The sequence below is a fragment of the Hyaena hyaena genome, unplaced genomic scaffold (genome assembly GCF_003009895.1).
Source record: "Hyaena hyaena isolate Hyena2069 unplaced genomic scaffold, ASM300989v1 scaffold_85, whole genome shotgun sequence".
Lineage (NCBI taxonomy): Eukaryota > Metazoa > Chordata > Mammalia > Carnivora > Hyaenidae > Hyaena > Hyaena hyaena.
In genome coordinates, this window is record NW_024080717.1 from 2,919,976 (window position 1) to 2,947,666 (window position 27,691).

The window sequence follows — 27,691 nt, forward strand, 5'->3', positions numbered from 1 at the left end:
AGTTCAGTGGCATCCCCGGCCTCTGCTCACTAGACGCCGGCAGCCCCTCTCCCTTCTCCCGGGAGTGACCATGGACAACGCCTCCAGACATTGCCAAGTGGTCCCGGGAGGCAAACCCAGCACTGCTGGAGAGCCTCTGCTCTAAACGGTTCTTCGAAGAAAGCTGGCACGGTCAAGGGCCCCTTATCTTAGCTGTAGTCTTTACACAGTTTTCACCCTTCACAAAGATCTAAAAGGTTTGCTGTGTTAAAGTTAAAACGAAATGTGTGAGACAAAATGAAGTTAAAGTAACCACTTGGGCATTCACTGTTCCAAGAACTTGTAAGCTCCACTTCACAATAAACAACCTTCTCCTTATGAAAGATCATTCTATTTCCAGGCTGCCTGGGAAACGTAGTCCTTCTATTAGCCATCAAAACCCTCCATTCAACATTTTCCATGCAGTTCTGAGCAACACACAACCAAGGTAGCGACATAACCGCTTCACTTTTTGAAGAACTCCAACAAAAACTTCAGGTTACATTTATAAAATCCAGTTTAATGCCGCACTGGAGAGCAACGATGGTTTTCACTCTACAAAAAAGAGATCTTTGAGATCATCATGAAAACTCATTTACATGTAGTAACTCAAATGTGACAGTCTACTTACTATTTATGTGGTCCATGTAATAAATTCCAATTTGCTTATCATACACAGTTTCCCATCCTAAAGGAAGTTCATCCCCAACACAATCGGCAAAGGTCAATGGCTTTGTTATCCTGCAAAATAAAATTATGAAAGCAAATTTGAAAGTCAGGTCAATTTCGTGAACGTTGGCTTGAATCGACTCCAGAATTAGATTTCAATACAAAATTAGACATTATCTCATCTAATTGACTGCCTTTGCTCCAACTATTCAGTTGGAAAATTAATTCACCAGCTTTGCCCAAATAATCATCAGCAACAATATCTGTGCGCTCGCAGTTAAAAGCATTCCTATCTCCAAGTGCAACTTTAAATAGCAGCGAAAATAGATACGGACAGTTACAAAACAGGTAAAACGAGCATCTTCTTCCAAGCAGTCTGTTTCATGAGGTGATGACACTGGCACCTTCCACAAGTGCACACCTATGTTTTGTTCCCATTTCCCTTACAGACGCCCCGCCCCCCACAGCTGTTTGCATCCATTACACCTTATTTTTTTTTTTTTTTTTTTTTATTTCTAGGAGAGAGAGACAGAGGCAGCGCGAGCAGGGGAGGGTCAGAGAGAGAGGGAGCCACAGACCGAAACAGGCTCCAGGCTCCGAGCTGGCAGTCAGCACAGAGCCCGACGCAGGGCTCGAACCCACGAACCGCGAGACCATGACCTAAGCGAAAGTCGGACGCTCAACCGACTAAGCCACCCAGGCGCCCCTTCATCCATTACACCTTAAATCTATCTAAAATGTATTGGGAAGTTTCATCTACCAGGGGTCAGAAGTCAAGGAGTGAAACTTGAACCACTGACCAAATGCAAAAAGCCCGGCATGTCCGGTGACAATACAAGGATCCTTTTTTGTTTTCTGGAGGAAAACAACAGAAGCGCATTGTCTCCAGACCTCTCTCTCCTTGAAGCAAATCTGATGAAGGAAACCTTGGCTTGACATCAAGAGATAAAAGGCTTCTGGATGGGTTTCTTTAGGGAAAGCGTGCCCCTCCCCCACACCCCACGATCACACTGATTGACAAGACAGCTGTTGTGCGAAACGGGCCACACCTTATAATTGTCTGAGTCTGGGCAGCTATCTCTTGGGTCGTCTCTATAAATGCACACTGACTGGTATGCATGGGAATCCGATAACCTAAATTTCACTACCTCGATCTTCCCACATCTTCTGTTCAGGTCCCTGGCCCCAGGAAAGTGAGATACCGCAACCACGGCCAAACCTCACAAGACCAGGGTGAATTCTGAACATGTTATTTCCCCAAACTGGTTCGACGACAGGGCTCTGTCTCTCCCAGCAGCACTTAGAGACTGATAAGCACCATCAGAATGGAACGGATTGTGATTTGTCTTCGTTTTACACATGGTTTTTAAGATGTTAGAGTCCGTATCAAAACAGAAATAGAAGGCACAACACACTGCCGACAGCCTGCCAACCACAATGGACTTGAAACCTCACAACATCACAGGACGCGCCTCGTGCACACCGTCTGTCCGGTCCCGAGACACCAACGTTCGGAGCGCAATTCCTTTACAGGTCGGGGATGGTGCGATGGCGGCATGGCTCTGAGTCAAGCAGGTGACAGTGGGGCATTGTGCGTGATTTAAGTCCAAAAACAGCGCTACTTCAAAATAAAGGAAGTCCTGAGCACATCTCTGCCGTTCTTGATTCATGCAGAAGCTGAGAGAAGGCCCAAGCACAGGTGTGTTCCGAGCACGTGTACATCTACGATCTCATTTCGTCAACAAGAGGAGGTGGGAATCCTGACCTAGCACTACTGAGGCCAATTCACTCCATAATTCCTGCTACAAAACTATTTTTAAGTTCCTATTGTCAATGTTCTATCCAATAACCAGCACACAGAATTATAATAACACTTCCATACGTGTTCTAAAAATAAACCAAATGACACCTCTACTGTTCTCGTAGTGAATTTTACGTTGGCATGATGGAGAAGCTGCATGCCTCTGATTCCACTTCCTGTCTAAACAAAGCATGGAGTGTGCGCAGTCATCCACGGAACCAGCACTACGAAGCTAGCCGAGGAGGAAGCACGCCTCTCAGAGTCCAGTTCGCGCCAGGAGTAAGGTCTCTGTGCCCACGTAGACGTTATCAAGTCCTTGCTGTGGGTCTCATCTACCCACAGGGCCTACACTTTGAGGCATTTGCTTATCTGACAGTACTCTGAACAGGCTCAATGATGACATTTTCCAGCTCCCAAAAGACAGAAGTGGTAAACTAGAAGGCAGAGCTAGGGACCCCTCAGGCAGGCAGAACGCGGCAAAGGGGCCAGGTGACAGCAAAGAGGAGCGCAGAAACCCGCCCCCCGGCTTCACCCATCGCACTGTGAAACAGCCTGCCTGCAGCAGGACACCCATGGCAGCCAGCTCATAGGAGCACTCCCAATACTTCCTGCGTCCTGGTGCTCGTGGCCCCACATAGTCCCATCCGCCACGGGACAGGGGCGAGCTGTGCAACCAACAGGACACTAAGGGAATGAGAGTGTGTGGCCTCTGAGATGCAGTCATGAAAGACACTGTGCTTCCACCTTGTTCTCTAGATTGCGGGCTCTGGGGGAAGCCAGCAGCCGTGTTGTGAGCTCCCTAAAACGGCCCGATAAAGAGACCCAAATGGAGAAGAACCGAGCCCCCCGGCCAACAGCCAGCACCAACTTGCTGGCCATATGAGTAAACCACCTTGAGAGTGGATCGACCAGCCCCAGTCAAGCCTTCAGATGACTTCAGCCCCAGGCAGCCTCTTGACCTCAGTGCCTCGTGAGACCCAACCAAGGCCCACCCAGTTAAACTCCTATATTCCTGCACCACATGAGCCCTATGAAATAATGCTGTCATTCGAAGCCATTACATTTCAGAGTGACTTGTGATGCAATAGGAAACCAATTAAATATCTAAGCTCTCACTTCCCTTCCCATTCTATCAGGTGGTGTCATGGACATGTGTGGCGCTGATCCAGGCTGCCCCCTATTAGGAGGCAGTGACAGGCGGGGAAGGCTTTCCGTCCTGTTGAAGAACATTACAATAAACGTCTATGCCGACTTTCTGATTCATCCGACTACCAAGACAACACGCCCTCCAGACTTCCGGACCGTTCCGACTTCACTGCACAGACACATTCTGGGGTGACAACAGCGTTGAGAAGGCCTGAATCTATTGTCCTGATCATCATTCCGAAATAGCTGTGGGACAAAGACTTCCTGGTTTTCTGTGGGCCAGCACACGCCACCACGAATACTTGAAACTGTATTTACCAACAGCAAAAAGATGTCTTTCTCCCAGGAAAGGTGTTGGTGGGTGACCCGACTTCAAGTGTGACGAACTCACTCCAGACGAGACGTTCGGCTTTAGAATGGGTTTGATCACATTGCTGCAATGAGGAGAGCTGAGTAAATCCTGGTGCCCTTTTCCCTGTCAGAAGGCGAAGGTCTGGGGGTCTGGAACGGTGGAGTTCTTTCAGAGTTCGGTGTTCAGCAAGGAGCGCTTTCTGGCTGTTGTTGGCTGAAAAGCAGGATTCCTGCACGATGGGGTAAGGCTGGGAGCCCCCTGGGTGACATCTCATACCTAGCCAGAGATGACCAGCACCCTCGCCAAGGTGGTGGGCTTCGTCTTGGACAATCCTGTGACCCTCTGTCCTGCGGACGCCCATCCCTCCAAGTAGGTGGAGACGCTGATGTCCGATGGCTCTCCCGCAAGCGCAGTGGCGCTCTGCAAGTGCACAGCACTGAGCGCCAGGAAGAGCCCTTGACTGGCATTCCGAGTCGTCCCTGAGGCAAACCCAAAGTCCCGTCTTCACTCCCTCACAGGCGTGCCGGCCCCAGGTCCTGACTGCTCACCTCCGCAAAAACCCGGTGCTGGGCTTCTCCAACTAACTCCTTCCCCCCAGTCACCACACACAGGCTCGGGGGCATTCATGTTTCCATTTCGGTTTCCATTACAGAAAGTGTAGGAAATATGCCTGAATAGGAAAGAAATGTCCATTCGTGCCACTACTCCAATGAAACCAATATTCCTATTTTGGTGTGTTTTCCTCCACCTTTTTTCTGTGTTCGTTACTTTTTTTTTTTAATTTTTTTTTATTTTTGAGAGAGAGAGAAAAACAGAGTACGAGCCGGGGAAGGGCAGAGAGAGAGGGAGACACAGAATCCGAAATAGGCTCCAGGCTCTGAGCTGTCAGCACAGAGGGCAACGTGGGGCTCGAACTCGTGAACTACGAGATCGTGACCTCAGCCGAAGTCGGACGCTTAACTGAATGAACCACCCAGGCGACCCCTGTGTTCTTTTAATTTCTTTTTTTCTGACATAGTCACAATCACACAGCATGTACAATTTTCTGTCCTGCCTACTACATTCAACTTTGTAACATGTAACATGTGTACTTATTAATTCATACCTGGATACTCCCCCAAAATCACTGGGGCTGGCCTAATAATGTAGCCCAAGTATTCTGTCTCCCTTCTTAAATTATCTGTAAACATCATCCAGAACAGGGGAATAAGTAAAGCTCAATCTTAAATGAGGACAATTATCCCATTTCAGCTGCCTTTGACCCCTAGCACGTGGTCTAGGAATAAAAGAGCTTGTGTTTTTTACCAAGCGTTTGCTAAGGGGATTAATACAATTCACCTAAGTACTCTCCTACTATTGATAAGCTACATTATTTCCTAACTTCCACTAATATAAATATTCAGAAGCACTGCTTGGGAAAACCATGCAGCAATTTCTCAGTTAAACACTGAGTTTCCACACGACCCAGTAATGCTATACCTAGGTGTATACCCAAGAGAAATGAAAACGTATGTCCACAAAATGAGTGTCCATACTGGCATTATTCACAACAGCCAAAAGGTGGGAACAACTAAGGACCATCAACTGATGGATGGATGAATAAAACACGGTCTACCCATTCGATGGCACATTATGTAGCCATAAAAAAAAACAAAAACAAAACAAAACAACGCAGTACGGACACATGCTACAACACAGATGGACATTGAAGTCATCGTGCTGGGTGAAAGAAGCCAGACACCGAAGGCCATGTGTGGCGTTCGTCCATCTATAAGAAATGTTCAGAATAGGCAAATCCATTGAGGCAGAAAGCAGATCAGTGGTTGCCAGGGGCTGAGGGCGAGGGGACGAGGGTGACACTAACAGGTGTGGGGCTTCTGTCGGGAGAGAGAAAAGTGTTCTGAAATGAGGCAGTGACGGCTGCATACTTTAAATGGTGAGTTTCATGGGGCGCCTGGGTGGCTCAGTCGGTTGAGCGTCTGACCAGCTCAGGTCATGATCTTGCAGTTTGTGGGTTCGAGCCCCGCGTTGGGCTCTGTGCTGACAGCCAGCTCAGAGCCTGGAGCCTGTTTCGGATTCTGTGTCTTCCTCTCTCTCTGCCCCTCCCCTGCTCACCCTGTCTCTCTCTCTCTTTCAGAAATAAACATTAAAAAAATTTTTTTAAATGGTGAGTTTCATGTTATATGTGAATTCCATCCCAATTTTTAAAACTATGATGAAAGGAACGCCTCTGTGTATCATAAAGCTCATAGTCTGTATTTACAATCATCTTCCCCAAAAGGGTCCAAGAAGTAAATTCTCAAGGTTGAAGAACACAAAGCTCTTTCCCCCGTATCTCAAACACAACGTAAAACATTCATGGTGAAGTGTGAAGAACAGGAAATAAAATCACCTAAAACCCAGAAGCCCCGGATTCATGTTTTTATTTTCCTCTCTTCTTCGTCCTCCGGCTTGCTCTTCCACAACTGATATGGTACAACATACAATTTTGTACACGGGTTTGTCTATTTCCTCGTGCCCTTTCACTCATTAGCTCCACTTTCTATCACGTTGGAATCTTCCATCGTTTGCGGTAAACCAGAATCAATTTACCAAGCACCTCAAGTCACCTCTTCAGGTATGTCCCAACATCCTGTTCTTTACTGCCACTGAGGAATATGAGCTTACAGTAAACACTTGACATAAACTGCCCAAGTGCATTGCCCTTGGCATACGCCCCTGCCGGGGAGGTAAGAGATGGTCTTTTTCATTACCCTCCGGGGACATCTTCCATGCACCTGCTCAAGGGCTCAGAATAAACCCGTATGGCAAAGCGGGCTTTGCTTTCCAGCAACAAGTAGGTAGAGAGCACAGCGGGAGTTTGATAGCGTTTTCATGATGCAGGGCGGGGGTTGGGGAAACACGGAAAGCAATGAACCGAGAAGCAGGGCGCCCACTGTCCCCACACTTCAAAGCACGCACTGACATCATCAGCCAGTCCTCACCAGCTCCTCTGAGCAATGGCAGGCAGGAGAGGCGCCCCCACCCACTGTCAACAACCCCTCAGACGCACTCCCCTCACGGAGTCATCCCTTAACAATGGCTCTTCTCAGCCCCAGCAGAGAGGAGTACGTGCTGCTGGACAATCTTACCAGAGCTGGTGCACAAGGGAGAGAATGATGGACGGCACAGACGCCGGGGCACAGCCCCCCAGGGCTCCTTATGAAGGTGGCATCGGGCCACCTCAGTCAGTGCTAGTTCCAAGAGAGCCATTTACTGCCATGAAACCCCGGATGAGCCCTTCTGCTTCTCTCTGAGCCTCAGTTTCCTAATCTTCAAAATGGGGACGATCCAACAAATCTGCCAGGCTCGTGCTAGCTGGGGGCGGCCACTTTAGTTACCGCATGGACACTGGCTGTGGCCGCTCCCCTTCCTGCCTCCCTCACTTCATGGTTTGTTTGTTTGTTTTTTAATTTATTTCTGAGAGAGAGAGAGAGAGACAGCGTGAGCAGGGGAGGGTCAGAGAGAGAGGGAGACACAGACTCCGAAACAGGCTCCAGGCTCTGAGCTGGCTGTCAGCACAGAGCCCAACGTGGGGCTTGAACCCGCGAACTGTGAGATCATGACCTGAGCTGAAATCGGACGCTTTAACCGACTGAGCCCCCGAGGCGCCCCTTCCCCTACCTTTCCATTCTGGTTCTCTACTGACCAAGTGACGGTTCACCTCTGCCGTGGCTGCCTGAGTGTGGGCCTGTCTGCCAGGAAGGGAGAGTCCTGGGGAGGCAGAGGCAAGAGCCGCCTGCAGCAAAGAACAAACCGTCTGAAGGCAAGCCCGTCTAGGAGGTATTTTGGAAGACCGGCAAACTTCCAGAGGCTCCCCCTCCCTGGTGATCCTACGGGTTCTCAGATGCTTCACGCCATCTGTGAACAAACGTCCCAACCCCTAAAAAAGACCGTGAACTGGTGAGTGAAGGAGCGTAAGGTCCCTCAGTATGTATTTCGTTGAATCACAGTGACAGTGGACACACAGACAGCGGTAACTTTTTAAAACTCTGCGGGAGAAAACTTCCCACCAAGGAAACTATAACCACTTAAGGGAGGATGAGCCTGGACAAATGTCTGTCTCACCGTGACCTCCGTTTTCTCATCCTTACAGTGGGGCGGTGAGGCTGAAAGGCTGTGACCTTAGCAAGGTTTCTGAAACTTAGTACATACTCCTTATTTTCTTTTTCGCTAAAAACTGGGAAAATGTCATTCTGATTCTTATTTAGCAGCATAATACTGTACACGCAGAACACAGTTTAAAAGCCTGGATTCAGGTGCTAGAATGCAGAGCTGAGCAAGCGGACCCCAAGCCGCGATGTGATGGAGTCTAGCACCCAAAGGAAACCACACCCAATGGGGCGCCCGGGCACCCAAGAGCCCCAGGCGGCAGGGTCCTCTGCTGTGAAACCCACGGAGAAAGAATTTCTCATGGAGCCCATCGAGTGCCCAGTCTGAAACAAAAGAAATCACTCTGTCCACCTCCACGAATGGGCTCCAGTGGTATAAGCTGGAGCGAACTGAGGACAAACGTCAGCCCAGTGAAAAGAATTCTCTAGGGCTGTGCCATCCAAGAGAAATACAAGAGCCACATACCAAGTTCAAACGTTCCTAGCAGCCACACTTAAAAAAGTAAAAAGAAACCAGTGAGATTAAGTTTAATAAGATATTTTACAGGGGAGCCTGGGGGGCTCAGTTGGTTAAGCGTCCGACTCTTGATTCAGCTCAGGTCATGATCTCACAGTCATGAGATCGAGCCCCACATCAGCATGGAGCCTGCTTGAGATGTTCTCTCTCTCCCTCTCTCAGCCCCTCCCTACCCTCCCTCTCTCAAAAAAAAAAAAAAAAAAAACTGTGTGTGTATGCATGTGTGTGTTTAAGAAACCCAATATGTTGAAAAAACCATCACTTAACATGTAACAATGAGAAGTTTTAAACGGATATTTTACCTGTTTTTTCTACAAAGTGTATGTTTTACAGTCACAACCCACCTCATCTCGGGCTCCCTACGATGGCCATGCACAGTCACCCACGTGGCAGCGGCTACTGGGCGGGACAGCACGGCCCTAGGGGCTCCCCTGGCTCGACCATCATCTGTCTCCACGGAAGGTCACAGCGAAATCCACCCACTGAGCCCCTGGGCCCTTAGGAAATATCTAGACTGAAAATCCTCCTTCCACAAGCCTGCAGGGGGGATCCCAGACGATTTCTAAGGTTTCTAAGACCACAAAACCTCATGCAAGAGAACTCCACTTCCCTCCAGCTCAGAGCGGCCCCCCGCATTCCCAGCAACCTTTAGGAACCGCTTCCCCAAACTTGGACGGTTCTTTCCCTTTGCCACGCCTTCCTCCCATCCCCCCTCCTCTTCAAACTTCAAACCCTAGCAGTGTCCCAGGACGTGGCCCGGAATGCCTCGTGTCCACACCCGGCACGTCCCAGCAGGAAGTAAGCTGCCCTTTCTCTACCAGCCTCGGCACTTTCTCTCCTCCTGCGACATCTATGAAACCTCTGAGCGGAACGTGGTTATTTGTTCATGTCACATCTCCTCCACTTGGTTCCTTCTGGGCGAGGATCGCATCTTCTCCAACTCTGCCCCGCCCCCACGGAGCTCCAGAGTGTCCCACCGTGCCACAACCGCACACGCAGAGGGAGCCGCACGTGTGACCTGATCAGTGGCGAACGCAGTCTACGGTGGCTCTAGAGCTATTTTCAGATGCCTCTGTCTCGACAGAGTATGCTCCGGAGCAGGTGCGCAGATCTGAGGCCTGGGAGACTGGACCCACAGGAGTGGGCTGCAGCGTGGCGGATGCATCTCTTCCTCTTGGGGACAGGAGTGACAGGTGCTCAGGATCTGCTTACTAGTGCGATCGGAAACGCGGGCTTGTTGAGTTAGAAATGGCATCCTGGACCCACAGCACTAACGGAGGGGAGCCGGTGCAGGCCGAGGGGCCCTCACAAGGCGACCCAAAGTCAGCATGGGTCCTCCAACAGTCCACAGCTGCCTTAAAAGCCCACCTGCCCACGCAGACAGCAGCCCTCACGGCCCAACCCCTACAGATGGACCCGAGTCTGTCGTCTCCCCTGGGCTCCAGACCAGGCAGCTGGTCACGAGGGAGAGCCCCAGCCACTGCACTTCTCAGCAGGGAAAGTGGAGAAATGATGACTTCCAGGAAAGTTTGACTTCTGGAATCTGTCTTTGCCAAAGAGGAGCCAGAAAAGCAGGCATTCCAAAATACACACACAGACAGAAAGCAGATCTGTGGTTCTGAGGGACTGGGACAGGAAAGGAGACATGCCAGGGGTGGGGGAGACGGGAATATTCAAAAACCAACTAGTGGTCATGGTCACACAGCTGTATACATTTACAACAGCTCATCAAACTGCACTGAAGTGGGTGACTTCTGTGGTATGTAAATTACACCTCCCTAAAGGTGTATTAAAAATATACACACACGGGGGCACCTGGATGGCTCTGTCAGCAAAGCATCCGACTCTTGATTTCAGCTCGGGCCATGATCTCACCGTTTGTGAGATCGAGCCCTACGTCAGGCTCTGTGTTGACAAGGCAGAGTCTGCTTGAGATTCTCTCTCTCTTTCTCTCTCTAAATTAAATGTAAATATACATATGTATGTATGTATACACACACACACACATACACACACACGCACACACTGAGACTCCACCTAAGTAGTTCAATTACAGTGGGAAGAAACAACGTCAAGATTCCAAGTCCTATGAAACACCCTGGCTATAGGTAGCCCCACGGTCCTCTCGCATTCAGTTGTTACACAGAACATCATCCGAATAGCCGGACACACGCGGAAACACTCTGTAAACTAACCGTTTCCAATCCTCTGTATCGAGCTCTCTTGCTACAGTCACAACCCATTCGGGAGCAATGAAAGCCATCCAGCACGTCACGATCAGTGTTTCCATTTAAAAAGAAAATATTAGAGCACAACGCGCCTCTGAGGGGTAGTATGGTACATACTATGTCATGAAACTTCTCTTTGGGTCATATGCGCAGTACGAAGTAGTCTCCTTCCTTTCCGGAGCGCTCAGCAGTAGGCGGAAAGGCAATGCTCTGGGTCATACCCACGGCGCGCGCAGCCCGTCCTACATTAGGCACTTCGGTGTAGGGCTACCGCCCACCTCCTGGCAAGTCTTGCAGACACAACTGAAAGTGTGCAGCCACAGCCAGCAGCCCGGGGCACACCCGCAGTGTGCTCTGGCCAACAGGGAGAATCTCCTTTAATCAGCACAAGTTTAAGAGACGGGTCCATTCTCATCACGCCCATTTCGCCAGCAGGAACCTGAACTCAGGGATGTGTGGCTAAGAAATGGCCAGACCAGACAAGGACCGGGAAGAAGCCCTTGCGGGTCACTAGCCGGCTCCCTGCACTCCCCCTGAGCTCTGAGCGAGGATTCCAAGCAAAACGGAAAGGGTTCCAAGAAGCTACCAGGCAGGAACCACCGTCCCTGGGGAGAACACTAGAAATAAAAATGCTGTAAAAATACAGGCAGACCTCCTTTTATGGCACTTTGCAAATATTGTGTTTTTTACAAATGGAAGGCTTGCGGCAGCCCTGCAGAGAATAAGTCTATCGGCACCTTTTTTTCTGACAGCATTCGCTCGGTTCACGTCTCTGTGTCACCTTTTGGCAACTCTTGAAATATTTCCAACTTTTTCGTTATCGTTCTATCTGTTCTGGCGATGATCTGTGATCATCACTGACAACTCACAGAAAGCCCAGATGACAGCCAGCATTTTTTAGCAATAAAGTACGTTATAATAAGGTACATACACTGTGTTTTAGACATCGTTCCATTACTGCACACACAACAGACTACAGTATAGTATGCATATAACTTCTAGATGCACCGGGAAAACAAAAAGTTCACTCGGCCCGCTCTGTGATACTCGCTCTACTGCAGTGGTCTGGAACCAAACCCGAGGTGTGCCTGGAGGCATATATGCACCATACTCCACCTCTAAATAATTCTTATGTCCCTCATCCTCCTGACAAACTTCTAGTGGGGATTACTCTGATGAAGTACACTGCGGAAGTCAATGACCGCCTTATTCTTAACGTGGACAAAATGCTGGATGAGGAACTTCATTCTAAAAATAAAAATACGGTGTTACGAAAGTTTGATTCTTAACTTAGTACTGCATGCAATAGACAGGAAGGGATATTTAAAAATTAAAAGGGGAGGTTGTAAGGAAGGATTTGGGGAAAGAAGAAACAAATAGTAACAATTGACGGAAAAAGTAAATTCAACTGAAATGAGAGAGAAAAACCTCACTGGCTGGGGAGAGCCCAGAGGCTCAACAATAACATTCTTTAGAAATGGCATCACAGGGGGAGGCGGTCAGGGAGGGTCCTGGCCATCCTTTCAGCTGAGCGGCACACGGTGGTGACGTCACAGCCCTCCGGGCTCCGAGATCTCAGTGTCAGCTTTGCAAACGGCGTCCAGATCAAGCTCACCCCGTTGTATTGTTCCCAGGCGCAGGAACTGTACCAGGCTGTTAAGAGTAAAAGGGCTTCATCACACGTCCTTTTTTGCATGAATTACCTCTCCCCCCAACAAAACAGCCACTTTTCCGCAGTCTGGTCTCTTTCTGGCACGAGAAGTCCGTTCTTTATTAACGCAGCTTTGCACGTATCGCCATCCGAATCCACGAACAAAAGCAAAGGGGGACATGCCCGGACGGACATCTAAGACACTCAGTCACCACCCATGAAGCGTCGACGACGAAACGGCCGCCAGGAGAGGACACAGGGAGTAGGTCAAGCTCTCTGGGATGGCGGGTCGTCCGGGTCTGGGATCTCTCTGGGAAGCTGAGATAAGCCACTGATCTCCTCCCTAGAAAAATGTGCCTATGCGTATACCCAGAACGCCGCCCGCATCTGTATGCAAAATGTTGTCAGTCCGGGAAGTCCAGTTTCAGGAGCCCCGTGCCCAAGGCTCCCCGCCCAGGGGAAGAGGCACCAGGGAGAGAGTGAGGCTCCCGGGGGAAGGGCCGATTCCCGGGCGGGCTCAAAGCCCAAGAGAGGAGCAGCAGGAGTGCCCCTGACCCGCCCGGGAAGGGGCACAGGAGGCCGCCAGAGCCGCGCAGGCCAGTCCCGGGCGGACCGGACCCTGCCCCGGCCAAGCAGACGGCGGCACATGGGCGGGTGCGGCAAAGGGACCCCCCCCCCCATAGGGCGTGGGCCGTCCTGACGAAGCAGGGCCGCCGTCCCTCCCTCCGTAGGTGCCAAGTCAGGAGGAGTGGAGGCTGGGTGCGCTATCATCACATCCGCTGTACAGGAAGCTCCCTTGGGCCACAGAGAAAGTGCAGACGGCAGCAGGAGGGACCGGAGGTGTGAGCAGGAGACGAAGCTTGAGGAGCGTGGGGCCAGGGGCCCGGTGGCAGGGCCAGCACCCGGACCCGGACCAGGGTGAGAGGGGTGGCCGCACGTGGGGTGGGCGCTCCAGGCAGAGTATCAGGAACGCCAGCGCCACTCGGTAACCCCTTCTGTTCATTCCACCGCCCTGCTGCCTTCCCTTCTAAGTAATGCTGGGGAGGCACGGAGTCTGCGGTCTTTGGGGTGTATCAGCACTAAGGCATCCCCACCCGAGGGGCGACTCATTACGGGCAGAAAGGTTTCCATGATGCCGGGCTCCCCTGACATTCTCCAAAGAGGCGCGAACGTGTCACCGTGCCCTTATCACAGCATCCCTAGCAGAGGGCCCCACACTCGGCCCGTGACCAAGCGAACCACGGAGGCAGTCCGTGCATCACTGGGCTGTCGTCAGGATGTCCCGTAACAAAAGCAGCTACCCCCAAGCCGGCAGGCACTGCGGTAGGCAATCTGTTGTTTTGTTCAATACTGAGTTGCAAGAATTATAAAAAAAAAAATTTTTTTTTTAAGTCCCAGAGCAGGACTACAAGCCGACAGTACCTGAGCAGCCCCATGAGGGGGCTTCATAGTGAGCCACGGCTCAGTCCGCTGAGTGTCGGACTGTAGCTCAGGTCATGTCTCGTGGTTTGTGGATTCGAGCCCCGCGTCGGGCTCTGTGCTGGCAGCTGGGAGCCTGGAGCCTGTTTCGGATTCTGTATCTCCCCCTCTCTCTGTCCCTCCCCGGCTGGTGCTGTCTATCTCTCGCTCTCAAAAATAAATAAATATTTAAATTTTTTTTAAAAAGTAATAAATAAACAATAATTTTTTAAAATTAGTGAGCCCCAAATTATCCTTCAGAACCAAAAAGAAGTGAGCGTTTCCCACCTGAGAGTGCACAATAAATATGTTGCATTCTAGCAAGCACTGGAAAGTCTACACTCCTTGGACCTGAGCCAGGCACGTCGCCACAAGCTCGCCGGCTCCGGTGCCTTTTCCTCTCATGCGCCTGCCACTCTGGCTTAAGTTTCTGGACCCTAAAGCCTCTGGAAGACCTTCATGTCCACGCCGAGCCTGCCAAGTACCAGCGCGGGGCGGTGCGTGCAGGCCCCTCCGGGCACACTGGGTTAGGGTCAGGTCCCCTGCAGGACACACTCTGGCCCTCTCCAAGGGTCCCTCCCGTCTTTAACGCCACCACCAGGAAGCCTACGGAATCATCCCTTGAACCCTGGGCTCCTCTTTGCTGCCGTGTGCGCCCGCCTGGTGCACCGGCCTAGGGCACAGGCCAGGGGCGCTTCAAACGAGAGCACGGCAGCTGGTCGTCCCCAAAACGGAAAGCCACACTTAGAACAAGTAACGGGCTCTTCTTCTGAAATACATCTGTTTCATCCGACTTGTCCACGCACATCCTCGAGCCCAGGCCGCCAGCACTCGGAGCCCCGTTCAGCCTGAGCTGAGCTCGGCGCCGGCGGCAAAGAGCGCAGTCAGGTTAACTGGGCCCGCTCCGTTACCCGTGCGACCCGCCAGGCCCCTTGGTCGCTGGACCACCGCTTCCCAGGACTGCACTGCGAGTTCCTTTTGTGCGCCTGGGGTCCGCTCCACCACAGCAGAGGGGACACGAGAAAAGTAAGGAGTTATTCCCAGGACCAGAAAGCAAGACCAAAGGGCTTCCAGACATGATGCCCGAAAACCCAATTGCAGAGAATGAGCCCGCAGGGACACGGGCCTCAGGTCTTTGTTATCCTCCCCAAAGCAGCCCAGTGCTCCAAACCCGGAAATGACCTTAACTCACCTTCTCACTCCAGGCATCTATAGCCCCCTTCCCCTACAGAGGCGCCCTCACCACAAGCCCAGGCGCTCCTTTCCCAACCCTCTGCTCTGAATCGTCACTGAAGGACAGGTGCCTTCAGACGCCCCCACTAGTGTGTGCACCCCCGAGTCAAGGAACACAGGGATCTTGCCATCCCAGCACCTCGCACAGACCCTGGCCTGACAGCAGGAGTGCACTGTGCTTGGATGAAGAGAGAGAGGGAGAGAGGAAAGCCGGACGGGTGGAGGGAAGGATGGACGGAGGGATGGATGGGCGGAGGGATAGATGGACGGAGGGATGGATGGATGGATTGAGCATGAACAAAAGGATGGAGGAAGGTTGAAGGGATGGATGAGTGGACAGAGGGATGGATGAAGGATGGACAGAGGAACAGAGAGATGGATGGAGGAAGAAAAGGGAGGGGTGAACAGATAAAGAATCCATCCCCACACAGACCAGTGGGGAGGAAAGGTCTTGAAATGGAGACGGAGGACAGTATGAGTTAAGGGGAACCGAAAGCCAGAATTCCCAAACCAGGTCCATCAAGGTTTATAGGCAAACATATTCCAGGCAGGCTCTGGGGGCCAGCGGGCACCCAGTTCCTTCATATCTCAATCAGGCTTTACTTCTTCAGATTGCTTTCCTAACTGAGAGGCTGGAAGGCAACGAAAGGAGGGGCCGAACCCAACAGTAAACCCACAGCAACCACAGAGAAGTTGCCCCCAAACCCGCTACTGGTTTGATTTTCAGCAGGGCCGCCTTGGGCAAGGGTGGGTTATGCCAGGGCGCCAGAGTCAAGCATTCCTGCACTGTCCACGGTGGCAGCCATTAGCCATTTAACATTAATTAAAATGAAATAAAATTAAAACTTCAGCCTTCAGTCGCTGCAGCATTTCAAGTACTCAAGCAACACGCGTGGCTGGTGGCTGCCAAACCGGGCAGGGCCGACGTGGGCTATTTCCATCATCACATAGCGCTGGATCAGACGGCACTGCTCCGGTCAAAGGGCGGTGGGGACACACTGGTCTCTCGGGGGAAGGAGAGTGGGTAAAACAGGGCATTGCGGGAAGGCAGCACACAAGAGTCTGCTGAAATATTTCTTCCTAGTGGCATACATTTTAAGTTGAAAGTCTTAAAATACGTTGCTTGGTTGGCTAATCCCTCCAGCACAGAGGCTCTCGCAGGAGCCATTTGGCCTCTCAGAGACACGTGGCGCTGTCTGGAGACATTCAGGGTTGTCACAAGCATGAAGGGGAGGTGCTACTGGCACGTAGTGGGCAGAGGCCAGCGATGCCACTAACATCCTCCAAGGCACGGGACGGCCCCCACAACAGAGAATTACCCGGCCCGTGAAGTCAACAGCACCACCTATGAAAATTAGCTAAAATATGTCAAGAGCTTAGTGTATAGAGAGGGGCATCACAGCACTGCGTACGGTAACAGGAAAAAAGGAAACAAAGCCAAATGGCCGGCAATGAGGATCGGATCCGATACGTTACCACCCACCAACAATCATGCAAGAGTTATTCACCAAGGACCTACCATATGCCAGACTTCGCTTGGGCACTGTGGACTTCTTTTAAGTTTTATTTTATTTATTTTGAGAGAGAGAGAGCGAGCGCGCACAGAGGAGGAGGGGCAGAGAGAGAGGGAGAAAGAATCCCAAGCAGGCCCCACGCTGTCAGTAGGGAGCCTGACACAGGGCTCAAACCCACAAACTGTGAGATCCTGACCTAAGCCAATATCAAGAGTCGGCAGCTTAACAGACTGGGCCAACCAGGCGCCCCTACCTGGGATGATTTTTAAAGTCTTTCATAACACATTGGAATAATTTGGAAGGGCTTTGGTTATGGATCAGGGAGAAAGAGCAGCTATAAAATCAGCTGATATAAGATCACGGTTTGCTTCCTTTGGTTACAGAAAGAAAAGAGGACCAAAGACATGTGAGCACAGCAGTACTTGTAGGCAGAGGCTGGACTGGACTGTGGTGCGTTTATACAAAAAAATCATTTTTTTAAAGGGAGAGTTGACCCAGAATCCAACAGAGCTCCATCTCCTCTCCTCCGCCCATGATCTGCACGGACACGTGCACCACCACCGTGCCCCCATTGGGCTACTGCCCCCCACCCCCGTGCCCAGGAGAAAGGCAAGCCAGGAGGTGAGAGTGGGCCACGCAGGCCTCCGAAGCCACCCGGAGGCCAACTCGGCTCACAGACGTGTCCCGTCTGGTCCACAGCGCCAGCCCTCACGGTGATTTTCCAAAACCCCATCGAGGTGCCAACACTTCAACTTGGGAAGATCTCGTTTCAAATGCCTGAATTTCTAGGGGCGCCTGGGTGGCTTAGTCGGTTAAGCGTCCGACTTTCGCTTAGGTCATGATCTCGCGGTTCGTGGGTTCGAGCCCTGCGTCGGGCTCTGTGCTGACTGCCAGCTCAGAGCCTGGAGCCTGTTTCAGTCTGTGACTCCCTCTCTCTCTGACCCTCCCTTGCTCACGCTGTCTCTCTCTCTCTCCTAGAAATAAATAAAAATATTAAAAAAAAAAAACAAAACAAACAAAAAAAACAAATGCCTGAATTTCTAACTCTCTTGAACGTGGAAGAACCGGCACACAGGGGCAATGAGGGCCATCCCTGTCAGAAGGGGCGGCTCACTAGCTGGCCACAGTCCCCCCACTCCCGGGTACCCCTGACGTGCAGCCACCTGGTTGGGGTCCCAGCCCTGGTGGGCGCTGCAGTCCATAATCAGGGCGCCAGGGTGAGGCACAAAAGTGGGCAAGTCCTTCCCGGCAACGGCCCGGCAAACGGTATGCACAAGGAGCACCCGGAGAGCAGAGGCGGACACCAAACTTGGTACAGATGATGCTCACCGGCTCATAGAATCTTGGCAAAGGATGAGAGAGCTGGGGTGGGGGGGGTAGCCCCACGCCCTAGGACAGGCTGTGGGAAAACTATAAAGGGCTATCGTTTGTTCAAACAGTCACTGCAGGAAAGCTATTTGAGATGCTAGATGCTGGGAGCTTCCTCCAGGACTTCATCTCAGCTGGGAGCAAATACATAACAAGTGCCCTCTGTGGCAGGGCGCATAGTGCGACAGGAGCTCAGAGGAGGAAGTCCTTCAACAGGAACATACGTTATTTTTACGTTCAGCAGAACATCAAATCCTTTGTCCCCTCTCGCGACCCCAGAACAATAATATAATAGCATTTGTAGCTATTCGAACCCTTCTTTCTCCTTTGCGAACCTCCATGTTTCTGGTTTCCAAGATCAAGTCTAATCTGCCCAAGTGTCACAAAGGGGTTGAAATCATCAACAAATATTCCTTCATTCCCGTGAACGAGAGAGAGCCTGTGAGAAAGTGGGTTTCCACCCTGGATGCAAGTGTACTCATCAAGGACTCCGGATTTGTCCAACAAGTTGGACTTAACTGACTTGTGGTGGCACACGAGGAACTCTAGCTTGTAGGCACTCTTTAGATCACTGGAGTGTCTTTTTTTTTTTTAATGTTTTATTTATTTCTGAGAGAGAGAGAGCGAGCGAGAGTGAGAGCGTGAGCAGGGGAGGGTCAGAGAGAGAGGGGAAGACACAGAATCCGAAGCAGCTCCAGGCTCTGAGCTGTCAGCACAGAGCCTGACGCGGGGCTCGAACCCACAGACCATGAGATCATGACCTGAGCAAAAGCTGGACGCTTAACCGACTGAGCCGCGCAGGCGCCCCGCCACCTTCTCAGTTTTGAGCCAAGCTTTCAGCCATTCTTTGTAATTGAGGGCGCACAAGGTAGAGGGAAAACGGGCTGATAATGTATTTCTTTCGAGAGGAAAACCACAATATTCCACATGAACATGATTAATGGTCACTGAAAGGATGTTTCAAGCAAGCACCAACAGTGTTCTCTCCGCCAGAAGAAACTGAAAAGAAACAATGAGTGCGCAGCTCAAGGGTTTATATGCAAATGCTGAGGTGCCCTTGGTCCGGGGCACAGAAGAAACAGGCCGGTGAAACGGTACCTGCTGAGAAGCCAAACAACATGGCAGTCGTGGTGCTGGCACAGCCGCTGTGGGAGATGGTTGGTCGTTCTTTGAAAAGTTAAATGTAGAATTATCATATGACCCAACGAATCCAATCCCAGGGACATCCCCAGCGATCCCGAAAGCAGGCGTGCAGACAGACACTAGTGGGGTGTGTTCACTGCAGCTCTATCCACCACAGCCAGGAGGTGGAAACCACCCAAGTGTCCGTGGACGAGCGAAGGGGTAAACACAGTGTGGTGCCTCTGTGTGACGCGACAGTAGGCGGCCAGGAGAGGACAGGAGGCCCTGATCCGCGCTACAACACGGATGGATTTGAAAACATCACGCAAGGCGCCAAAGACCATAGAGTCTATGATTCCGTTTATATGAAATGTCCAGAACCGGCAAACAATCGAGACAGAAAGCAGCCTGGGGCTGAGAGGGGAGAGGAATGAGGAGTGACTGCTTAATGGGTACGAGGGCTTCTTTCTGGTGAAAATATCTTGGAGCTAGATAGAGATAGTGGTTGCACAACATTGTGCATAGACTAAATGCCATTGAATTAACCATTTAAAATGGTTAGTGGGGGGAGGGGGGGATGGCGAGTGGTTAATTTCCTGTTATGTGAATTTTACCCCAGTCTTTAAAAATAGGAGGAAAATGGGTAAAACGGGGTTTCCTAGGCCCTATTGATCAGAAACTCCTTGGGTAGGGCCGTGTATGTGTGTGTGTGTGTATGTGTGTGTGTAAATGCAAATAAACACAAATATACAGCACCCCAGGTTAACCTTGCATCTAGGTTTGAAAAGCACCAGGGTAGGATACTGTATATGTATATGTGCAACTTTAAGTTAATACACAAATGAGAGCATGTCGGTGGCTAAGACCTCAGGGTTTGAGCTGATGCTACACTCATCATGGGTACAGAGTATGACGTGCTGTCCCTCCCTCTCTCTGAAAAAAAAAATCAACGCATTTGTTAACAATATAAATATCCACATAACGTTCAGAAATACAAAGCCGTGACAGGGGTGCCTGGGTGGCTCAGTCAGTTGAGCGTCCGACTTCAGCTCAGGTCCTGATCTCGTAGTTCGTGGGTTCGAGCCTTGCGTCAGGGTCTGTGCTGACGGCTCAGAGCCTGGAGCCTCCTTCAAATTCTGTGTCTCCCTCTCTCTCTGCCCCTCCCCTGCTCATGCTCTGTCTCACTCTGTCTCAAAAATAAACAAAAAAAATTAAAAAATTAAAAAACACAAAGCCGTGACAAAATCACAGCTACCAGGCACTCCAGAGCAACGCAGACAGAACAGTGCATGCATTTAACCCCATGCCCCCACACTGATGGAAGGACCCAGAGCATAGTTTGCACAGATGAGCGCAAACTGGAGAGGTGTCCTCAATAAGCAGCTCGATGAGCGTGACGTGCTCATGACGAACACGAAATAAGGGCCATTGTTAATGGACTCCTAGGGGAACCGACCAGAACCAAAGGGGGCAGGGGAAGCAGAAGCGGCAGCCCAAGCTAGCCCAGCCGAGGGTCGACTGCTCTGACCATGAGCTGGCCAACCATCCGGGCCTGGAGACAGCTTCAGGTAGAAAGGACCTGGCCACGTGACTGTCGATGGCAACACAGTCTGACATTCCTGAAGACACCTGAGGAGCAAGGGCCACCTCGAAACGGGAACATGCCTGTGGCTTCAAGCCCATGCTGCTCCGCTTCCGTGCACAGTGGATGGTTCCTGTAGGCATTTCAGAGATCTCGCCTTCTGAAGACAGATGGGAGATGGTGAGACGCTGTTTTACTGCACACTCCCACCGGAGCGGGGGCGTTACCATGAGGGACCACTGCACGTAGTATTATTCATTTGCTCCTTTATAAACAAACTGCACTGCAATGGACACTTTCTCCTGCGCTTTCTTTTCCTTGCTGTTAGAGAGTTCTTTGATCCTATCTTTCTAGTATGTGTATGACCTAATTACCAAGAGAACGACAGCCTAAAGGTCACACTTCTGTTTCACCTTTACTTTCATAGGAGGAACAAAGAACTTCAGTTTCTTTGAAACCCACTAATTAATACAAGAATGTTCAACTTTAAAAATTTTTTATGTTTTTTATTTATTTTTGAGAGACAGAGCACGAGTGGGGGAGGGGCAGAGAGCGAGGGAGACATAGAGCCTGAAGCAGGCTCCAGGCTCCGAGCTGTCAGCACAGAGCCCAACACGGGGCTCGAACTCACAAACCGCGAGATCATGACCAGAGCCGAAGTCAGGCACTTAGCCGCCTGAGCCACCCAGACGCCCTAAGAATGTTCAACTTTAACGTAAGGCGACTGTTTTGGTGAGAAGAAAAAAAAAAACCCCAACCACTTCTTACACCTCCCAGCTTTGCAAACGTGACCAGCCGAAGGCTTTACAAAACCAATTCCAGTGACTCATGTGCCCGTGCTACCGCCATGTCATCAGTGGGCTTCACAGAAAATCGCCAGTGTTCATTTCTTTTTGTAGTTTGGTAGACGCCAAAGCACCTTCTTCCACTCTGGGTGGAGATATAAGGCAACTAGGCACCAGTGAAACGTGAAAAAGAGTGCTGGGAAGAAGAGGAACGATTCAGAGGCTTGTTTTTTTTTTTTTTTTTGGTCACGCCGTCAGTGAAGAGCTCCACGGCGACACTGACCAGCTCCTGTGCAGCCCAAGGCGTCTCTGAAATGCCACGAGCCTGGTGAGTGTCCCAGGAACTAGGCTCGCAGCTCTGGAAGGTGGAAGAATCCAGCTCAGCCCTTGCCCCCTTCCCCCACCTGGCTGGGATTAACCCACATGGTTTTCTAACCCTAAAAACAACGAGAGCATGCCAAGGGTGTTATTTTCCCTGGTGCAAAAAGCGACGGCCGCCACTCCAGCCAATGCAAGAGCAGCTACCAGCCACCCCGAAACAGACAGAAAGAATGGGATAGTTCTCTCCACTTCACACAAGGTAAAATTTGGCCCATCTGAAGGAATCGCAGACTTTGATCCCAAGTATTTACTGAGCTGGCACCACATTTTGAACCAAGATGCTGGTGATGACTCAGGGAAACGTGCGTCTTATCAGTTCCGTGTTTACAGAAACCTTCAGGGTGACCCCCTATTTTTAAAAGGAGCTGGGGGATACGTGGCGTAAGAAAAGTATTAACTGATCATTTGAATGGCATAATGGATAAGACGTACATGAATTCATATTTCAGAGTTGAAAGTGTGGCTGAAGTTCCAAGGCGGCGCCAGGCGTGGGGAGGTGCTCAGAGAGGACTCCCTGCCCCTGGCCTGGAGCGGCTGCTCCGTCCTCCCACCGTGGGCGTGTGAGCACAAGAAGCTATTCTGGGTAATCCTCGACATTGTTGTCTGTGTGCCATCTGCACGCTGGCACCCGGGAGGTGCGTGATCCTGGAGGAGGGATGGGTTGGTTTCTGATGTCTTGGCTTTTAACACCGAGATTCAAGAGGGGACAATCTTGGGTGAACCCGGGGCCAGATCAATCACAGAACGATCTGGGTGCGATGCCTTGGGAAGCGGTCCGTGGACGGCAGACAAAACGGCTCTGCAGAGCCAGCCACCGCGGGCCTGTGCCTCACTGTTCTAGACCCCAAACCATCCAGCCGTTGGAAAGCAACTACCTGCCACTTTCTCTTAAGTAGTGATAAAACTTCAGTTTCGAAACACGAGAATTTGTGCCGTGATCTGGGCATTCCAAAAGTATACATAAATCTTTTTTTTTTAAGTTTATTTACTTTTTAGAGAGAGAAAGAGAAAGAGAGCACGAGCGGGGGAAGAGACTCCCAAGCAGGCTCCGCACTGTCAGCACAGAGCCCGGGCGCCCCACTCTTCCCTAAAGACCTACTTTTTCAGTACACATACTGCTCACCCGCTCTGATCACTAGGATGGAGAACACGGGCCGTGCCGCATCACCTGCTCCACACCACTCAGAGCCGCTGGGATCAGAGCTGAGGAACAACGCAGGCGAGAGGCCCGGCCCCCTTTGGGCCCATCCAAACACCACAGCCATGCTCCCCAATGGGGCCCGTCCCTGCCTCTCGGGGCGGCCAGGACCTGTGGGGGGATGGGGGTGCTCTAGGGCAGGGCTGGGTGCGATAGGCCCGCTGTACCCGTCCCCACAAACTGCGACCGTTGAACCCGTCCCCAGACGATGCCACGCGTCCCCTGGAGGGCGTTTTGAAACTGCCCCTAGCAGACAGCCTTGGTTTTGGTGGCATCAGTGAACCTAAGGGCAGGACTGGCTTTTACAGCTTCGGCCACATGCTGCTGGGAAGAGAAGTTAATCGTTGAAGTGAACGTTAACTGTTTCTCACTGCCTCCCTCCAACCCCGGGCCACCCACTTTCCCATCTGCCACCCTGGGCACGTGAGCAAGGACTTTCCAGAGGCATTGGCATGGACATGCGCTCTGGGAGTCCCCTTCCAAGGCCCAAAAGCACAGCATTTTGGGTAAACTTAATTTCATCCCCCAAAGTAAGTCTGCCTGTTAAATATACAGCCTGGGGCACCTGGGTGGTTCAGTCGGTTACTCGTGACCGCACCTTCATGAGATGAAGACCCGTGTAGGGCTCCCTACTGAGCGCGGAGCCTGCTTAAGGCTCTCTCCCTCTCCCTCTGCCCCTCCCTCCCTCCCTCCCTCCCTCACTACCTTGTGGGCGCTCTCTCAAAAAAAATAAGTAAATAGATAGAAAAGAAATAAATAAATGTATGGCCAAAAGATATTAATACACATATGAAAACGGTCTTGTAGATATTGCACAAGGCTGCTGAGAAGATGTAGCTGAAGACCTTGACCTTGAATCAACTTCTCCTAGTCCTAACATCCGTCCAATATTAAGTATCCAACATCAATTATGGAACAAGGTCTTCTCATAGGATGAGAATCCTTTAAAAGTCCCCAAAATCACTGAGTGCTACAAACACCAAGTTCCAGAACAAGATGTGCTGAAACCTGGAAACCAGTGATTTGGTACATATTTGGGGTATTCTCAGATTTGTATCCAAGCGAATGTAATAATAATTAAAGTTAAACGTGCAGAAGCTTCAGTTGTTGTTAACGTGGTACACAAACAAGCACGACATCGTTTCTCGGATGGGCAAAGGAAGGCCTGTGGGACAAATCCAACCTGCTTCCTGTCTTTATAAATAAAGTTTTATTGAAGCACAGCCAGGCCCATCCACATTTAGGGATAGCCTCTGGCTGCTTCTGAGCTACAGCAGTAGGGTTGAGCGCTCACGACAGAGACCTCATGGCCTATAAAGCCTAAGATATATTCTCTCTAGCCCTTGACTAAGAAAGTTTGACGGCCCTGCTCCAATCTGTTCCCTCTCTTTAGTAACATTTCATTTCCAGCAACTTCACTCACCCAGCCACGAAACCAAGAGAATGCAAAGAACAGCTTCAAGCAGAGAGGAAAAATAGTTATCCTGAACTCTGAGTGCTTGTCTTTACACTGGTGGGTCCCCAGGGCCACACAACGACGAGGAAAATAAGGAAGCAGCTCAGAAGTGGAAGTGATATGATGGAGAGAGGAAAATGTGATAGGCAAAAGAAAAAAGACTTTGAAGACTCACAAGACGGAACAACTATTTACTATGATCAAAAGAACAATTAAAGTGTGTCTACTATGTACTAGACATTGATCTAAGTGCCCCCGTTTTATGGAAAAGGAAACTAAGGCTCAGAGAGCCCAAATACTGCCCTAGAGCACACATCGAACGGCAGAGCCAGGAGTCAGACTCAAGATCGTCTATGTCTAAAATGAGGGCTAACCACACTTGGGCGGTCCCTATGGTTACTGGTACATTCCAAGACATACCAATGGCCCTGGTCACCCATACAAACCCTACCTATCAAGAAAATGTCACATTTTAACATATCCAAGAAACAAGAAACATGGACTACCATTTTAAGAGGTTCTTCTAAAAAATGTGTGAAAGAGAAGAATGCGGACATTTAAAGGCCCAAGTATCAGGGTGCCTTGGTGGCTCAATTGGTTAAGCACGAGGCTTCAGCTCAGGTCATGATGTCGTGGTTTGTGAGTTCAGGCCCTGCGTCAGGCTCTCTGCTGGGGGCACAGAGCCCACTTCGGATCCTCTGCCCCCACCCCCACTCCTCCCCTGCTTACATATTCACTCAAAAATAAACATGAAAAAAATCATTTAAAAAATCAATCTTAAAAATAAATAAAGGCCCAAGTATCCATCGGCCCTTTAGCCACAAACTTCATTACAGTCCAAACTCTGCCACGCAATCAGATGTCACGTCGACTATTCTAAAACAGAAAAGCAGCGCTGGTGAGTCTTCCTAGAAGGTAAATTCCTCTGGACGAAAGAAGCAGGTGCCTTCATGAAAACCACCTACAGTTTTGATCCAGGGATGATCACCAGGCTGCCCGTGGCAGTGTCTCCCCTTACGGTCGGCAACACTCCCAGATAATGTTAACATATGGCTTCTTCTGTGTGCCTGGTGCCTGCAGGGACATTTCCAAAAGCTTTTTTTAAATTTTTCACTGAGGTATTATACCATTATAGATGGTATAATCTACGTACCATAAGACCCTCCCTTTTCACGCATATGATTCGCCGAGTTTTAGTAAATTTGCCGAGCTGTACAAAACATAATCCAGTGTTGGGACATCCTTATCGCCGAGGCAGCACATCGCCGGTGTCCACCGGCATTCACTGCCTTTTCCCACCTCCGGCCACAGGCAACCACAAGTTTTCTCTCTCTATGGATTTGCCTCCGGGGGACATCGTGTTGTCCTGTGTGTCTGTTTCTTTTGCCCAACATCTTGCCTTCGAGGTTCATCGACCCCTTCCTTCCCTTCCCCGCCCCGTACTCAAGGACTGTACCCAGTGACCGCACACCAGTTTAATACTGGGGCGGGCGTGAGGGTGAGGAAGAGCTGGAGAAACCACAGAAGGTTCTCCACGAACCTCCGCTGTTCAATGGATACCATACGACGTCACTAGCCGAAATGAAAAGAAGCCTCAGAGCACTTCCAACAGGTCTGTCAAGCACAAGAAAGAAAAACGAACACCCACAAGAGAGAGATAAGAGAAACATACAAACAGCCGGCTTGCGGCCTCCAAACGTCAACAACTTAATAGTTCTAAAAACTCCTGGAGAAGAAAAAAAGACATTGGTGGAAAACCTGGTGGGATCCAAATAACGTCTGGAGCTTGGTTAATAGAAACATATCAAAACTGGCTTCTCAGTTTTGCCAAATGCGTTCCTGCGATATAAGACATTAACAATGGGGGAAGCTGTCTTATCTCTGCAACTTTCCTGTCATTCTAAAACATTCCAAAACAGAGGTGTATTAAAACCAACCAGCCACCCACTGGTCTGCATTCATCCCACGCCTCTGGCTATCGCCTAAAGCAAACATGGGAAAAAACACATAAGCAGCACTATAATTACAGTACTTCTATAATCATAAATGTCAAGGGACAATCTAAATGGTCAAAAACAGAGGGCTGTTGAATAACTGAGGCCCAGCCGCTCAGTGGCGGTCGCACCCCCAGTGAGAACGTCAGTGATGAAAGTGCAGACGCCACAAGATAGAAACACACGAGTGAGGACGGCTCTGCTGGCTGCAAACGCCAGAAACCCCAGTTCAACCAGCTTTGGGGGTGAGCAGACACTGTTACTTCACATTTCACGTAAGAAAAGGTGCTGAGGGCAGGTAGCTCTAGAACCTTCTTAACTCAGCCACCACCCGCCTTCCCAAGGGTGCAGCCTTTTCCCCCTGCCACCCCCAGCTTCTCGGCCAGCTCCCTCCCGGCTTCCGCAGCTGCCACAGAACCGCCCGGCTCCGGATGTAGGTGGAGACGGTCACCAATTAGCAGAAGGAGGAGTTGCTCCCACGCAGGTCCTCAGGAACAGGGAGCCTTGTCCTTGGCTCTGGCTGTCTCGCACCCACCCCGTGCTCACGGCCCAGCTCTGGGCCACGTGCTCCGGCCTCGGCCAAGTGCGGGCCCAGCTGCCCTGCGCCAGGCTCAGAGCACCTCGGACGCTGCTGCTGTTCGGGGCCAAATAATCCCTCGCCGTGCTGGGGGCTGTCCTATGCACCGGGGGACATCCGGCAGCTTCCCTGGTCTCTACCTCCTAAATGCCAGTCGCACCCCATCCCCATCCCCAGCTGTGATGATCAAAAATGTCTCCAGACATTGCCAAATGGCCCGGCAGGGGCAAAGCCACTCCCGGTGGGGACCCGCCAGCCCTGAGCAAGCGGGACCTCACCAGGAGCTGCTGAGAGGGCCACATCCCCCGAGTCAAGGCAAGGGGGGCCACTCCCCCAAAACGGGGCCTCTGACCACTGGCAAAGACAACTGCTCTTGAGAATTCTAGAATATTTGAGAAAAACTAAGTGAAACACGGAAATACACAAGTAAGTCCAACCTGTTTCTACAGGGGCACCTGGGGGGGCTCAGTCGGTTGAGGGTCCGACTCTT

The 27,691-nt window shown here is 50.8% G+C and overlaps 1 protein-coding gene across 1 annotated transcript in view; it reads right to left on the bottom strand.

Moving 5' to 3' along the window:
- The window catches only part of WWC3 (WWC family member 3), a 113,965-nt gene that overhangs the window by 74,532 nt on the left and 11,742 nt on the right, over positions 1 to 27,691 (bottom strand). The window contains exon 2 of the mRNA XM_039234249.1: positions 650 to 759. Within this exon, the coding sequence (XP_039090180.1) occupies positions 650 to 665 (16 nt within the window). The 5' untranslated portion in view covers positions 666 to 759. The remainder of the gene's footprint in view (positions 1 to 649; positions 760 to 27,691) is intronic.